Below are 17,953 nucleotides of genomic sequence, written 5' to 3'. Positions count from 1 at the left end.
CGTGTTTATTACCCGGTGGGAAAATGTCCCGTGACACCGTGGCATCCCTACTTGAAAAGATGTTATTTTCACCCTGTTTTTAGCTTCACTGTAGCAGGCTACAAAAGCTGCCCCTCACCTTTTTGGAGCAGCTGGCTAGTGGCTACAGTGAAGAGCTAAAACCAGGGTGTAAACGACCTCAGGGCTTGTGGAGACTTGGATTATGGAGGCATTCCCCCTCCCCCCTGTATGTTTTTAAACGTTTGGAAGTTGGTCTCCATCCACTTCCAATTGTTTAGGAGAATGCTGCAACGCTGTTTTGCTGTGAACCTCTCCATCCATCGGGGTGAGTAGATAATGACTGCATTTTCATTTTTGGGTGAACTGTTCCTTTAAGCATTAACTCCCCCCTGTCTAATATAAAATTGTTCAATCCTGTTTATTGATAGTGCTTAGCTAGACACATGAGACATGCTTGTGAATTAGGGCTATACATATAAACTTGACTTGACTGTTAATGAATACACCTTTATTGTAAAGTGCTACAGAGACGTTGAGATGTTGGGGGAAAAAACATGATTTGTTTTTGATGACTATTATCCTGGTTTTGAATGGAGAGTGTTAGTGATGGTCTAAATGCTGTTCCAGAGCTTTTTCCACCTTGACCAGAACTAAATGACAAAGGTAAACAACTAATAGATGGAATTTCATGGAATCCCCCCCTCCCCCCCAATAAAAACGGTCAAATTCAAAGATACTGAATAGCAACACAGAGTAGCGTCAGCTTGCATCCAAAAATACCGGTATTGGCCTCAGTGGTCAAAGCCCGCGTCTGAGCGGGGAGCTACACTGCTGAAGACATCAGGGCCTAAATGCTGCTCAGCTCATGATGGAAAACACAAGGAGGAAGTGAGCGCGCGGACACAAAGCAGAAGCCTGTAGCTCTGTAATCTGTTTAGCACAGCTGTATGTAATGGACAAAATGGAGGCTAATGTCCTTACCAGCTGACTGTAGCCCAGGCCTCCCTCGGGGGGGCGAGGGCTGGTGCCTCTCTTCACCCTCTGCTGCTCGCTCTTGGCCGGCCAGGTGGGGAACATGGCGGGCTCGATGGGCAGCGGCGACTCACAGAAGTACTCGTGCTTCAGACCCTCGTCTGACAGGATCCTCTTGCTGGGGCAGTAGGTGAGGAACCTGCCAGGAACAGACCAAGACCCCCGCGTGTGTTAAACGTAAGCCCATGGCACACCAAGCAAACTTGATCCAAGTTGTATCATGTTTGATAGAGACTGTGTGGGAACTAGGGCAGTCACAGCGAGTCGACGTAATCGATGACGTCGACTACGTAATTACGTCGACGCACGCTACGTGCTTCGACGCGTCACGTGTGGCTAATTTTAGCGGCTAACTGTTACTTTTCGTTACTTTACATGGCAGTAAAATGCCACTGAATGACCAATTTGATTTAACTTTTAACCATTTCAATTTCCACTTTCAATACGGACCCCCAGCATTGGTTAGTTGTTAACGTCGTGACTATATTTATAACGTTAATAACGTATTCGGGTTTGCGGGCTGAATCTGTGTGTTGCGCAATAGCTACAACCGCACTCTGGCTGTAGACCCGAGTTATAAACTGGAAACCGGAGTACGTTATAAATATATATATATATAAAAAAAAAAAACTCTCGTAACAGGACAAGCCCCGTCTTTTATTGTCACACGAACACAACACATGCATGCGGCCACAACACACTCATGCTGACGGTGCCCGGTGAAAAGTGTCCTCTGCATTTAACCCATCCAGGCATGTCCTTTCCTCCGAGGGGCAGGCCAGGAGCAGTGGTCGCTTTCTCGTACAGCGCCCGGGGACCAACTTCGGGTGTTGTCGTCACTGGTCGGATGACGATGACGATCTGATCTTCTGCATGTTTTTAGTGGGGGGTTATATACGGAGGAACCCCCTGGGGGAGCACAGGGAGAACATGCAAACTCCACACAGAGAGAAAGGCCCTTACGACGAGATACCCCACCTGGGCAGTAGGCACTGAAGATATGGGGGGGGAACACAACCACAGCGCCCACAGTGTCCCAGGCGAGAATCGAACTCAGGACCTTCTGACTGTGAGGCGACAGCTCTACCACTGAGCCACCGTGCCCCCATATAGTCACGTTATAAACAACTAACCAATACTGGGGTCCGTATGGAAAGTGGAAATCGAAATGGTTAAAAGTTAAATCAATTTGGTCATTCAGTGGCGTTTTACTGCCATTTAAAGTAACGACTAGTAACAGTTAGCCGCTAACATTAGCGCTTACCCATCAGCGCAGCGTCATTTGACGTCAGCACCCTCTTCTAAACAGGTCACGTGCCGCATTCCAGTGGGCATTCCCATGCTTTCACATGGACGCATCGCTACGACCAGCGTAGTTAAGACCAGACGTAATAGCCCTGTTGGTGCAGTAGTCCACTCTAAAGACTGGTCTTAACCGACGTAGGCGTTACGACCAGGCATAGTTAAGACCAGTTGGTGCAAGCCCCATTTTGGGTGTGGATGCTACAGACACAGCCTTGTGTCTGGATGATGTGTGACCATCTTACATGGAGCATTTGTCTTTCTCCAAAATTAAGAGCACTGTTACTGATAATTGTACACAATTGTACTGTAAGATGATGATTTTATGTTGGACTGCTGCTAAACTCAGTTGACATTGCACAAGGTTTTTGGTATTCCTCCTGAAAGTGACTTGAATTTAATTTATTCTACTATTTTATTTTGAATTGCACTATATTCATTTTATTTGAGGACAAGCTCTTGCTTTAATTTTATTTGAGAGATTTTATGTTGGACTGTTAAAGAGAATGAGATGGTTAAATAAAATACAGAAATTGAGAAGTTTTTGGTTATTTATTTGTTTTGGGTAAATTTATTGTTATATAATAAAAAAATTACGGTAAATAAAAAATAATCGTTAGATTAATCGACTAATCGAAAAAATAATCGTTAGATGAATCGATAAGAAAATAATCGTTTGGGACAGCCCTAGTGGGAACGCCCACAAAATGTTACTACGGCTGTTGCGCGAGTGGGGTAAAAAAAAACATCTCAATGGGCTGACTCACCAAAGGATGGTGCTGTGGCTCTACAGTACAGGATTGGGGATTCTAGAGCAGGTACATAGACTGTCTGTTCAGATGTTATGTTCACTGTGGGGGTTAAATCTCCGATCGTGTCTGCCTGGGCTGTGCTAGAAGCTAAATGCTAACTATGCTAAATGGATAGAGCGGGGGATTTACCCCACCCTGACCACGCCCCCAGCCAGCTATCCCAGCATCTATGACGAGACACATACTGTCTCTATTGGTGTGCCATTGGCCAAACTCAGACAAACAAGGATTGAACATGTGGAATCTGACCAAACATCTCCAAACAGCCATGGCACACCACACAAACACACACGGCCCGAAATTAGAGCCCGCCACCCGCCAATGGCGGGCATATTTTAGCTTTGGCGGGTTAGGTTTGGCGTCTCTCCGCCACGTGGCGGGTCCCAAAATAGTCGTCATGTAATATTAAAACTGTGTGTAGCCGGCCTGTGTCCACCTAGCATCTTTTTCCGACTGTTAAACGCTGGGAGTGCGCTGGGGAGCGCTGATCCCAGCGCACAATATACAAGGAAGCAGTCTAACGTTAGTTCAGTGCGGTAGTATAACATGAGTGCTTCCTGAGGCTGTTCCATTCTGGCTCTCCCATATAGGCTACCAAACGTGACTCTGGAATGAAATGCAGTCGTCAATTTAGCGGAGGTAAATTGACAGCCTAACGTCGGGCGAATCAATCAATGATCGAATCAATCGCTCGCACTTGTTGCCGACACTCGTATGATACAGTATATATGAGGAGATAATAGTTATGTGTGTTTTGGTGTGCAGCTGGCTAACACGAGTGCTTTGTGAGACTGTTTCACATGGCTCTCCCGTATAGGCTACCAAACATGACTCAGTCTGGAATGGAATGCAGTCATCAATTTAGCGGAGGTAAAAAGCGTCTTTTAACCTCTGCTAAATTGACAGCCTACATCGGGCGAATCAATCAATGAATCAATCGCTCGCGCTTGTTGCCGAGCTCGTATGATGAAGGGATGAATCACAATGCTTACCACCAATAAAGCCGAAGGAGCCGAGAACGAGTGCAGGAGAGCTAACGCAGGTGCCTGTGGAGTGGAAGAGAAGGGTCCGTAGCATTGTGCGCTGTCTGCAGTGCACTGAGACTGTCGCAGTTATTACTTTTAGCTGCGTTTTTTTTTTTTTACAACAATTTAAGCTCAAGATTGACTTGACATGTAGTGATAAGATTGACTTGACATTAGGGGTGTCACAATATATCGTCCCACGAAATTTCGCGATAGTAAAACGTCACGATATGTATCGTTGAGATGAAATCTCATATCGCAAAAAAAAAAAAAAAAAATTTTTTTTTTTTTTTTTTTTTTAAATAGACTAAGAAACGTCTTTGTTTGTTGAAGTTCAATGTGTGGAAAGTAGTTCAGTTGAACAAGTCTCTGAAGAGACACATGAGAAGTTATACAGGAGAGAAACCATTCAATTCAGTTTCTGGCAAAACTGTTTACTTGACAGGAAAAAGTGAAGATGCATAAAAAATAGATTAAGAAAAGTCTTGTTGTTTGAGTTTGAAGAAAAACTGAAGATGCATAATGAGAATTTATACTGCTGAGAAACCTTTTAGTTCAAAGTAAATCTAAGTGACGGTGTAACTCATTCTATTTCAAGATAAGCCTTATCTCCAATCTCATGTTTTTTCTAGTTGTTATTGTAATAACAATTTCCCACAACAGCATGTTTTGTATTTGTGCATTTCAAATAAAATACTACTTTTCCAGTCATATATTGTCATTATTCAAGTTTTAAAAAATATTGTTAAAATCGTATCGTATCGTATCGTTATCGTGAACCCAGTATCGTGATACGTATCGTATCGTGAACTGAGTGTATCGTGACACCCCTACTTGACATGTATTGATTAATCAATCATCAAACAATATATTAAAATAATTTGCTTCACATTTTGCTCTGGCCTCTTATAAGTGTGTATTCTTCAACGTAATACCTTATCTACTTGAAATGTACTGAAAAAATTGATATATATGGATATATGTGACACAAAAATGCGTTTTTTTTTGGCCGGTAAGAAATATGCTTGGCGGGTAGATTCTTTCCATCTACCCGCCACTGGCCGGTGGGTCAAAAAGTTAATTTCGGGCCCTACACACACCACACAAACATCTGCGTTTGTTGTAGAATGTTTGTTTGGTGATCAAAGAGTAAGTCTTGACGAGCCAGAGGAAATTATTTTGTGTTGTGTACATTGGATATAGAAGAGATTAGAAAAGATGGATTTCAAAACGGAGCTGTAGGTCAATTATTACTTAGTGATCATTGCCAAGTCCTGCATGGACCCACACACAGTGTGCTCAAATCATTAGAATCAGAACAACTTTATTGATCCCTGAGGGGAAATTGAGTCATGCTACAGTTGCTCACACTCAGGTAGGGACAATGATAAACATAGAGACATTAGAAGAACAGGAATAGATGGTGGCGTAGTGCAGAGGTTCTCAAATGTTTTTCAGCCAAGGACCCCTTACAAGATAGAAAATATACCGGGGACCCCCTCATTCTGATTTGTGATTTTGGGCTAAGCTTAATTGTTTCCACGGTAACGTGCTTGACTTTTAATTTGATAGGTTTGTTATTAGAATGTAATCCATGAACCATTTTAGATTTAAAGCATAAACTATTTTAGTTGAACTATGAAGATTTTGCAAAAATATATATATATATATTTTTTATTACATTACATTTACATTACGTCATTTAGCAGACGCTTTTGTTTTGTCCAAAGCGACTTACAATATCACAATTTGTCAACAGTACAGAAAACCACTATGCAACACAATCAATGACAGCCAAGATATTTTGATAGACTAGCACCATGTAGGAAGTAGTTTGAGAAGGAATAAGTAACATGTAGCATTTTATTTTTTAATAAAAAAAATAAAAAAAATAAAAAAAAACCTGAAAACTTTTCGCGGACACCCTGGCAAAGTGCCACGGACCCCTGGGGGTCCGCGGACCCCCGTTTGAGAACTACTGGTGTAGTGGTCCCCGAAGAAGTGGGTAGACTGTAATTTACATCCCCCCCCCCCCGCCCCAACTATACACACACACACACACACAGAGACACACACACACACACACACACACACGAGACCTGCATTCTGGCCTGAGCCCGAGGGGCGTGATTTCCACGTCACTTTTCATTTTCACCCCTCCCCCCCTTTTTTCTTAATAGCTTTAGGACATAAATAGCCTATCATAATATCATAAGCAGGTATACCAATCAAATAAACTAATTTAAGAAGTTAACCATTTGATTATAAAACAAAATAAACATAGTTTTAGGCTATACAATCGACACTGTCTGTCACACACGTGCGCGCGCACTCGCACGCACGCACACACACACACACACACACATACACACACACACAGCACTTGCATACAGGCAGCGGCGGCCTCCTTTCCTGGATTATAACGCCACTGTTTTTAATCTGTCCTTGAGAAAATGGATTCTACTCGTTTTTGGCAAAGCTTTTGATGGAAGTCATCAAACACACAGCAGCTTTCTCTGCGTGTCGAAACCAAACCAACGAAACGTGGAGCAACAAGCCAAACACCACACCGCACGCACACACACGCGCGCTCGCGTGAAATTGAGTCTCTTGCCTCGGTTTTGTTTACATGTGGCGTGATTGGTCGGATAGCATCGAACTTCCTCCGGTCTGAAGCCTAGCCCATGCAGGTGCCCTCCTCTGCCTCAAGAGCAGTGCCACTGGCCAATGGAGTCAAGCGCCAAAGCATTTGCCATGCATGCCGATTGCTAAATAAAGTCTGTCTAATCCTACCAACTGGCCTCTCCTGATTGAAGTGAGGTCTCCAGACCATAGTTCAAGCAGAAGGCCACTCACGCATAATCCGATCATCCCCTGACGACAGTCAAGTTCTAGCATAACGTGGTCAGTCAAAAGTCCTAGTATGACGTCTGCTATGACGTCAAACATGACGTCAGTTAATCCTCATATATATAGCAAGGGTTCTACGTCACCTCTCTCTCTCTGGCCGATCATAGCAGCAGCAGCTCACGGCAGTCCATCTCCCTTGAAGCCGGCCTCCGAAGCGTTGTTTTGCCCCACCCACCTCCCCAGTCCGCCACCAACGAGTCTTGACTCCTGATCCCCCACGGGGGGGGGATCTCCTAGCCCATGCAGGTGCCCTCCTCTGCCTCAAGAGCAGCGCCACTGGCCAAGCATAGTTTTCTTTGGAAGAAGACAACTTCCTCTGTCCAAATTGTAACGGGCTGAAGTACAGACTGTCTCTGGAGCATTGGAAGATTGTGGCAGAGATAGACTGGCTTGAGAGACTAACTAAATCACATCTAGACACAGTGTAACTAAATCACATCTAGACACAGTGTAACTAAATCACATCTAGACCAGGGATTCCGCTAGGCATTTTTCCAGATGGCCAATGCAGCCGGTAACGTTCCGGAATTCCGGCCATATTAAATATTTACCGGCCACTATAAAAAAAAAGGATGCTATAAAATAATTGTTTCCTAAATAAACGTTTTGAATCAATTGATTTCTCTATAGTCTATTCTTTATAGCCTCTATAGTCGATTATCTTTATTCCAGTGTTGTCATTAAGAGGCCGATATTGCAGCAAGAATATTTAATTGGTCGGCACGTCGTTCTCGGTAAGGACGCTTTCGTTATTGAAACGGACAACATGCATGCGTGCTCCTACTGTAGCCTATCTATCTGCATTTGCAGACACTCATGAACCCATATCTTCTGGACATTGCCTTGATGAAAAAACAACGCAGCTAAGAGTAATAAGTGCGACGTAGGTTAAAAGGCTTTTTACCTCTGCTAAATTGACAGCCTACGTCGGGTCTCTTTCGCTTTTGACGGCGGCACGCACGCTTCTGTTTCTTCTTGAGGAAGAATAGCAGGTGCTTGATGCTTTCCTGCCGTCTTGCTGGCCTCGGCTGAAGTACTTCTCGTTGATCTAGATTTAAAAAAGGACTGGCCTAGCAAGGGACGTGTGTTTTGACATTTGGGTTTCCTCCTGCGTCAAGTCACAGCGGGTCCAGCGCTGGCCGCCGGGACTGATGCTGCGTGTGCGGCTTTTGAAGAAAGCGTCTGCTATATTTTTCTTTTTCACGAAACACTCAACATAACAGCGGGGGCGGAAAAAATATTATGTAGGCTAAGTCTCTATTTAAGTCGTAGCTTATTGGCAACATCACTTAGGCTATAGGTCACACAATATTAGGCTATTTTATAGAAGGAATTTATTTATCTGGCATATTACCAGCTGGCCACTTGAGCCGGTGACCTTTTAATTTGCCGGCCCACGGGAACAAATACCGGCTAAAAGCCGGCAATTGCCGGCTAACGGAATCCCTGATCTAGACGCAGTGTAACTAAATCACATCTAGTCAGTGTAACTAGATCACATCTAGACACAGTGTAACTACCGTAAATTCCGGACTATAAGCCGCGGCTTTTTTCCCGTTTTTTGGCCCCTGCGGCTTATATAACGGTGCGTCTTATCTATGGATTTTTTCAGAAAAAAAAAAAAAAAAAAAAAAATCTCTCTTTTTTAGCACTCTTTCTAACTATAAATCCACTTCTGTTTTAATTTCCTCTCTTGCCCTCTTTTCACCACACCGCGGACACTGTGTGCACTGTAAAAATAAACAACTGTGGTGTTGTGTTATGTTGTTTTGTTGAAATGTTACGGTAATACGGTAAATGGGAGCTTCCTCAAACAGCCATCTCTTTCCCGACAATCCCCTCTGTGCGTGACCACTTACATATGGTAATTACGGTAAGCAAACGGCCACAAGCCCATCAACTCCCTCCCCCGACTACCAGGAGAAAATCACAAACTTCGGCGAATTCACACAAAGGAAGATCAAGGAATATTCCATCGAACCGGAGCAGATCATAAATATGGATGAAGTGCCTTTGACGTTCGACCTGCCACTCACTCGGACTGTTAACAAGAAGCGCCCTGGAGGATTCTTTCACCAAAAAAAAGCTTTGCTCGTTCTCGACAGCATGAGAACGAGCAGTAGATGATCATGAGGTGGTTTTTCAGACGTGTCGATATAGCAGTTTATCGCAAAAGTGTAATGGAAACACATTTTTCGCATTTGCACGTCATGTGACCCATATTATCCCTTGGAAAAGGAGCGGAAAATAAGTTTGGTAAGTAAGGTTCGATAGCCGTGTCAAAACCTCCGCAGCAAGTGGAAAACTTTGAAGCAACGCTACCTAGCAGAAAGACGAGTGTTGTGCAAAAGCGTAGCCGGGCAAATTAGATAATGTTTAATGGCAGAAATCGGTCCATGGTGACAGCAGGCTGCCTGTGTGCGCGCATTTGGCACAGCGGCGAGATGAGAGGATGAAAAGCACACACTGGTGCGGTGGTGCTGTCTGAAGTGAATACAGTGACTGTGAGTAGGCTAATACATTGCACACGTTTCAGGTGCAATTATAGAACCAAATCAGCCTTTTCCCCCCTCCATCTCTAAATCGGACCAGTTGTAGGCTATTAGGCTACCTTTTTTCCTCTGCCTGTCGCGCTGACTGCATTCACGCAGCCAGCAACATTTTGCGACTCATTTTCTTTTGAATTGATAATCAGGCTCGTTTATATGCATTGTAACTTCATGTTGGGATTTCCATTGACCATTGGTTGGATTTGAGCATGCAGGGGACGGGATATGGGGCAGATCCCCGTGCGTAATCACTGTGGCAGCTGCTGCAACGGGGAATCACTCAAACGCAACTTCAATGGAAACGCCTACAAGTCGCAATTGTACATTGTCGAAGTTGTAGAAATATCGCAATTCTTTTGCGAAAAACTGTAATGGAAACACAGCTATAGATGAAGAGGAGTTCGTTGGTTTTGAGTGACAATGAAGGAGAGAGGAGAGTGGTTGACGAAGCCACCCTGAACCTGTTCGTTTCCGACACTGAAGATGAGGACTTTGGTGGTTTCAGTACGCAGGAAGAAGAGGAAGACGAGCATTAGTGACTTGACTTCTCTGGTTACAGGTTTGCTGCACATATAGCCTATTGTTGTGTGATTTTGTCTGGGGATTAGTGACCTGACTTTTGTTTTGTTTTGTTGAAATGTTAATAAATGGGAGCTTCCCCAAACAGCCATCGCTTTCCCGACATTCCTCTCTGTGCACGAACCCTTTCATATGGTAATTAAACATCAAAACACCCGCGGCTTATAGACCGGTGCGGCTTATAGAAGAAAAAAATAGTCAATTTTGGTCCCGCGGCTTATACACCGGTGCGTCTTATAGTCCGGAATTTACGGTAGATCACATCTAGACACAGTGTAGATGTAGAAGACGCGTGGCTGGTGTGAAGATCTAGACCAGGGATACTCAACTTGCTTTGCCCGGGGGCCACTTTCGTGAAATGATAGAAGGCCAGGGGCCAGTTAATAAACAATCAATATACATTTTTCTGTAGCGGATTGTAGGTTTTTGGGGTGTCAGCCGGAGTTTAGTCTGACAATGTTGTGCACACCGGATAGTTAGTTAGGTTAAGTACATACATAAGTGCCTGGGTAGCGAGCAGACGGCGGTATTTGACAATTTAGCAGCTAAATCATAGATTATTGAAAGATATTCCATATTCCAGACAGAAATGCTATAACAGAAGTGGAGTATTGGCCAGATCGACATGAACATTTGGACACTTAGGCCATGTTCACATTACAGGCAAATCCGATTTGCTGATAAAGGAATTAATCATCATTATCTTGATTGGTTTCCCAAATCTGATTTGGGAGTGTGTCCGCACTGCAACAAATCTGATTTTCAAGTCGGATCTGTGTGTCCAGACCTAAACAGCCTATCTGCATGGGTTGCTATGGTAACGACGTGGGCGTCAGTAAATACGTACGTTGGTGACGTGGTTTTCCTGCGCAGAAGCATTTGATGACGAGTTGCGAGTGACGTTCAAATCAGATTTGGTGGATCTGTGCGTCCGCACTCAAGTCACATCAGTCGAAAGCAGATTGGAAACTACCGTAAATTCCGGACTATAAGCCGCACCGGTGTATAAGCCGCACCTGCAAAGTTGACTATTTTTTTCTTATATAAGCCGCACCGGACTATAAGCCGCGGGTGTTTTAATGGTATTTTTTTTTTTTTCTTCTTTTTTTTTTATTGTGTTTTAATGTTTAATTACCATATGTAAGGGTTCATGCACAGAGGGGATTGTCGGGAAAGAGATGGCTGTTTGAGGAAGCTCCCATTTATTAACATTTCAACAAAACAACATAACACAACACCACCTGTGTTGTTTTTTACAGTGCACACAGTGTCATACAGTGTGGTGAAAAGAGGGCAAGAGAGGAAATTAAAACTTATTATAGTTATATAGGATTTATAGTTAGAAAGAGTGCTAAAAAAGAGAGATTTTTTTTTTTTTTTTTGAAAAAATCCATAGATAAGCCGCACCGTTATATAAGCCGCAGGGGCCAAAAAAGGCCAAAAAACGGGAAAAAAGGTGCGGCTTATAGTCCGGAATTTACGGTACCTCCATATGTGGTTTGGGACAAGTGACACAAATCAGACTTGGAGCGTCCAGACTCATAAAACCAATCTGGATAAAGTCATTAATAGGTCACTAAAGCTCACAAATCAGATTTGGCCTCCTAGTCTGAACATGGCCTTATTCAGCAGGTATCTTGCATGTTGCGTTCAGGTGCATTGTAAAAAAATTAAGTAAAAATAAAATTGCAATTCCATCGCGGGCCACACAGAGGGCACCCGCGGGCCGCATGTGGCCCGCGGGCCGCCAGTTGAGTATCACTGATCTAGATGCAGTGTAGATGTAGAAGACGCGTGGCTGGTGTGAAGGGGCCAGCCGCCAGAGGGTTTACTGAAGTCAGCCTAACTGTACATGGCAGGAGCAACAGAGCATAAAGGAGCTCCCCAACTGTGATCATTGGTTCTGTGAAACTTGTCTCATTTGGAGGCTTCATGTGAGTGGAGGCATGGAAGCTGGGAAACCATTAGCAGCAGCTGCACCAGGGGAGGACATTAGCGAAATGCCCCTAAAACATCTAGAATTGTTCTTGGAATTGGGGTCATGGGGGCTTTTAAATGCCCCCATAAAATAAAGTGTTTATTTTCTGTATTTCAACATTATTCTGTATTTGCAAAGCGTGACTTGAAAATGGCCAACTAGGCATCCATACAACCCCCACCCCTCTGTTTTTGCCAAGTAACATGCCAGATAATCAACAGTGTTGTTGAGATAGAAGATGGGTGATTCATTGTTTATGAACTTTTAGAAACAAAATATGCTTGGATAAGAGTCATTGATTGGTCTGTCATGCTACATAGGTGCAACTAAGGTATTTCCCAACATTTGATAAAATTGCCCTGGAAATGATCCAAAATGCCCCCGAAATATATTTTACAGGGGCAAAAATAGCCCTTGTTTAAGTTAAGTTCATTTCCTACCCTCTGTGCAGGCCCTGCACAGAGATGACCTTACAGACTGCTTCTCTTTAGCTGGAGCAGATACAGAGAGCTCTGAGAGAGATGACCCGTAGGGTTAGCTGTAGCTGATATTGTTTGCTGACACATCAGGACGATCAAAGATCCTATATAGGCAGTCAAGCCACTCCAAAATGGAGTCTCCCATGATGGTCTAATTGCAGCTTCACAGCATTTTCCACCACTGTCAATCTGCAGCTTCAATCCAAAAAAGATCAGTATCAGTCAAAATAAACATATGGTTGTAACTTTATTACTAGTGTCTCATGTTGCAAGTATTAAACGAAGTGGCTTCAGAAAGAAACTGCATGTTGCGGCGCCTGGGTGGTGTAGCACCCGGTCTATTCCCTCGCCACCAACATGAGGCCAGATTAAAGGTCTTTGCACACACAGTCCGATTGTTTTCGTATGCGTGTTTTTTAATCCGTCATCTGAAAACACAGACGGGTCCCAGCTCGCAAAAATCTATTGACTGATGCGAATAACGCAGAAAATCGGACCTCGTCCGAAAACTTAAATGACGGACGTAATTGTCGGACTCGGTGTGTCAATGATGATTGACACAAATGAGGTCGTATTCTTTTTTTTCCGTGCGTCAATTTCGGACGAAAATACAGACTTGGTGTGCAAAAGCTTTAAGGGTATGTGTTCTGGGGAACTTGGGGGAAGTAGCGTGATCCTCCGCACGCGCTACATCCTGCTGGTGGAACACCTCGCTGTCAGGTGAAAAGAAGCAGCTGGCGACTGCACATGTATTGGAGGAAGCATGTGCTAGTCTACAACTCTCCCCAGATGGGCAGAGGGGGTGGAGCGATGACTGGAGCCGTTTAGACAGGGGGTAATTAGTAGGGCTGGGTTCAAAAAAATCGATTCTCCGATTTTTAATCGATTTTTATTTTAATCCTCGATTATCGATTCATATGTCCAGAGATCGATTTTTTTTTATTCTTATTATTATTTTTTTTAATAAACAGGCTAAAATATTATGCTGTGTGTGGTAGTTGAAACAAGTTGACGCTTATTTATGTTTGTAGTTGAAACAAAAACATAAATACTGTAGGCTACATGAATGGAAATGTTTGATCATTAATATCTACTTTTAGAAATTATATAGGCTGAAATCAAATCACTGTGCATAATTGTGAAAGTGTCTTTATTGACAGATGAAAAGGCTGTTATTTACCCTTTGTCACCACCTGGTGAGTAAATATATGTGTACCGTAAATTCCGGACTATAAGCCGCGGCTTTTTTCCCGTTTTTTGGCCCCTGCGGCTTATATAACGGTGCGTCTTATCTATGGATTTTTTCAGAAAAAAAAAAAAAATACAAATAAAATCTCTCTTTTTTAGCACTCTTTCTAACTATAAATCCACTTCTGTTTTAATTTCCTCTCTTGCCCTCTTTTCACCACACCGCGGACACTGTGTGCACTGTAAAAATAAACAACGGTGGTGTTGTGTTATGTTGTTTTGTTGAAATGTTACGGTAATACGGTAAATGGGAGCTTCCTCAAACAGCCATCCCGACAATCCCCTCTGTGCGTGACCACTTACATATGGTAATTACGGTAAGCAAACGGCCACTCGGCCATCAACTCCCTCCCCCGACTACCAGGAGAAAATCACAAACTTCGGCGAATTCACACAAAGGAAGATCAAGGAATATTCCATCGAACCGGAGCAGATCATAAATATGGATGAAGTGCCTTTGACGTTCGACCTGCCACTCACTCGGACTGTTAACAAGAAGCGCCCTGGAGGATTCTTTCACCAAAAAAAAGCTTTGCTCGTTCTCGACAGCATGAGAACGAGCAGTAGAAGCAACACTCTCACTTACCATGGGGAAGGTACGCAGAAATTCACACGAGGCAGCTTTCAAGTTGAAAGCAGTCAATCTCGCATTAAAAGAGGGAAACAGAGCAGCCGCGCGTAACCTGGGCATCGATGAGTCAATGGTGAGGCGTTGGACGGTGCAGCAGGAGGAACTGTCTCAGCACGGAATATTATAGGAGTGTGAAAACATCCACAATCACCAACGGTTCCAAAACGCTGGACTGCTGCGGGATGAAGAGAATGACGCCGCCACAGCTGGCGCTGAGGGCCGTCAGAGGCTTCAGAGGCTGTTCGATGCCGACAGTGATGAAGAGGAGTTCGTTGGTTTTGAGTGACAATGAAGGAGAGAGGAGAGTGGTTGACGAAGCCACCCTGAACCTGTTCGTTTCCGACACTGAAGATGAGGACTTTGGTGGTTTCAGTACGCAGGAAGAAGAGGAAGACGAGGATTAGTGACTTGACTTCTCTGGTTACAGGTTTGCTGCACATATAGCCTATTGTTGTGTGATTTTGTCTGGGGATTAGTGACCTGACTTTTGTTTTGTTTTGTTGAAATGTTAATAAATGGGAGCTTCCCCAAACAGCCATCGCTTTCCCGACATTCCTCTCTGTGCACGAACCCTTTCATATGGTAATTAAACATCAAAACACCCGCGGCTTATAGACCGGTGCGGCTTATAGAAGAAAAAAATAGTCAATTTTGGTCCCGCGGCTTATAGACCGGTGCGTCTTATAGTCCGGAATTTACGGTAACTAAAACCATTAAAATTGACAACAGGTCTGCAACTTTTTTCCCCCCATGTATCTACTTGGCTGGTTGGGAACCCCTGTGTTACATAACTGGACATGTAATTCAGGGTACAGCTCAAAAAACATTTTGAAACATATTGAAATTGATCGAATCGGAATCGAATCGAAATTAATCGATTCGCAACCTTGTGAATCGGAATCGATTCGATTCTTGAAATTTGAACCAATACCCAGCTCTAGTAATTAGACATGCAGAATTGGGAGAAAAGGAACAAAATCCCCCTGCATGTGTCCAAGCCCCTCCACACGTTAGGCACTGAAGGCCTTGACCTTCAAACAGCCTCCTACACAGCAGTGTGATATTCCAAAGGGCTCTGTGATGTTTACCTGCCAAACTAGACTCACAGGGTTCAGTCCTTGGGCCACTTCTTTTCACAATTTATATAAATAACATTGGTAAAGGTGTAGAACATGCTAGGTTTCATCTATATGCAGATGACACAATAATTTATTCTTGTGCAGATACATTAAAGAAGGCTTTTGAGGACCTTCAATATGCTTTTAATGCTTTACAGCTGCAGCTGTGTCAGCTGAAGCTTTTTGTGAATACTGACAAGACCAAGCTGATGGTATTTACCAGGTCAAAAAAAGAGCCCCAATCTTTACCTCAGGTTAAAACACTGCAGGATAAACCTATAGAAAGAGTATCAACTTACAAATACTTGGGTTTTTTAATAGACGATGGTCTTACTTTTAGGTATCATATAGAGTCCTTGTTGAAAAGGCTGAGACTCAAGTTAGGTTTTTATTTTAGAAACAAGTCCTGTTTTTCTTTTGAGGTAAGAAAAAAGCTTGTCTCCGCTACTTTTTTACCTGCATTAGATTATGGAGACATTTTGTACATGCATGCTCCTGTAGGTTCTTTGCGTCTGCTGGACACTGTTCATCACGGGGCTTTAAGGTTTATCACAAACTGTAAAAATCTAACTCACCACTGTGTTCTCTACGAGAAAGTGGGCTGGCCATCTCTGACTCTACGTAGGCTGAGTCACTGGTATCTTTTTATTTACAAGGCGATATTAAAACAACTCCCAAATTATTTGTGTACATACATTGTCCAGCAGAGCAACAACAATTACCGTAAATTCCGGACTATAAGCCGCACCGGTGTATAAGCCGCACCTGCAAAGTTGACTGTTTTTTACATATATAAGCCGCACCGGACTATAAGCCGCGGGTGTTTTAATGGTATTTTTTTTTTTTTTTTTTATTGTGTTTTAACTCATTGAGTGCCATGGACGTCTTTTGACGTCCAATTAAATAGTGACGTAGAGTGCCACGGACGTCTTTCGACGTCCAATGCGTTTTTTGACGGTGGGACGTCGATCAAAGCCTTCCGCATTTCCTGTACAACTATTGTAGCTATTGGAGGTCTATAACCTATTTTACAGAACCCTTAGGTGGCGACAGTGCTCTCCAGGTTAACAGAAAGGCAGAGAAAAACAGAGAATAAGTCGTTGGGGAAACGGAAATCGCATCGCATCCGTATGCATCGATATGCATGAAGCGTTTTAACGTTAGATGTGCCCGCAGCAGCCAATCTGCTCCCACAATTGAGCTCCTCAATGTCCGCTGCGACAGCCCAGGCCATTCGCATGATCAGCCGTGGAGTTATTATTCTCAACTGGAAGCATAGGAGCCGGTGACAAGCACACGCGGAAGGCTGTAAAAATCTGGATGTTGCGCACCCTTCACAGTGCAGAGCAAATTCAGCAGAGAGCCACCTCCCATACAGGAGGAGTGTGCAGTTGAGGCGGGGCGGGGGGGGGGGGGGCACGCAGAGCAGCACACAACACTGACCCAGACAGACCCAGGCAGCAGGACAGGGTTGGCAAACGCAAGCCAGAATATCCGATGCCCACCAGCAGCAAATCAAGAAAGCAAAGAAGCTGCAACCAGCAGCGCACGCAGGGGCCAGCGCTGCTGGTTGCAGCTAAAAATATTATTCTGCCAAACAAAATTCCCTGGCCTTCACTGTTTTATTGAAGGAAATTATTTTTGAGGTGTGACTACATCAGAAAATTAGCTTCAGAGTCAGTGATGTGTTTGAAATGTTTAATTTCACAAAAGGGCCATTATCTCAGCTTCTAGAAAAAAACTGCTCTTTTTTGTTAAATCAAGCTATCTTCTCCGGCTGATAACTAAAGAACGGAAAATGATATCAATAAACCTGTTTTTGCTGATGATAGAAAAGAGTCTCATCGTTCTTTTTGCGTGTTCATTGTTTACATAGTAATATCACACAATATTCTGTGGGCCTCGAGAAATCACTGAAAAAAGCTCTGAAACTCTGGCACTGGGAGCGTCCGTTCTCCAAAAGTGGCTGGCACTCAATGAGTTAATGTTTAATTACCATATGTAAGGGTTCATGCACAGAGGGGATTGTCGGGAAAGAGATGGCTGTTTGAGGAAGCTCCCATTTATTAACATTTCAACAAAACAACATAACACAACACCACCTGTGTTTCTTTTTTACAGTGCACACAGTGTCATACAGTGTCATACAGTGTGGTGAAAAGAGGGCAAGAGAGGAAATTAAAACAGAAGTGGATTTATAGTTAGAAAGAGTGCTAAAGAAGAGAGAATTCCGTTTTTTTTTTTTTTTTTTTCCTGAAAAAATCCATAGATAAGCCGCACCGTTATATAA

At 43.4% G+C, this 17,953-nt stretch overlaps 1 protein-coding gene across 1 annotated transcript in view; it reads right to left on the bottom strand.

Moving 5' to 3' along the window:
* The window catches only part of LOC310778838 (cyclin-dependent kinase 11B-like), a gene marked incomplete at its 5' end in the record, with an annotated part of 42,539 nt that overhangs the window by 2,114 nt on the left and 22,472 nt on the right, over window positions 1-17,953 (bottom strand). Inside the window, one exon of the mRNA XM_083639282.1 lies at window positions 982-1,171. Coding sequence (XP_083495408.1) covers window positions 982-1,171 — 190 coding nt within the window. The remainder of the gene's footprint in view (window positions 1-981; window positions 1,172-17,953) is intronic.

This window comes from Poromitra crassiceps, assembly GCF_964638095.1.
Source record: "Poromitra crassiceps genome assembly, chromosome: 6".
Lineage (NCBI taxonomy): Eukaryota > Metazoa > Chordata > Actinopteri > Beryciformes > Melamphaidae > Poromitra > Poromitra crassiceps.
This window is presented reverse-complemented; position numbering and strand designations above follow the sequence as displayed.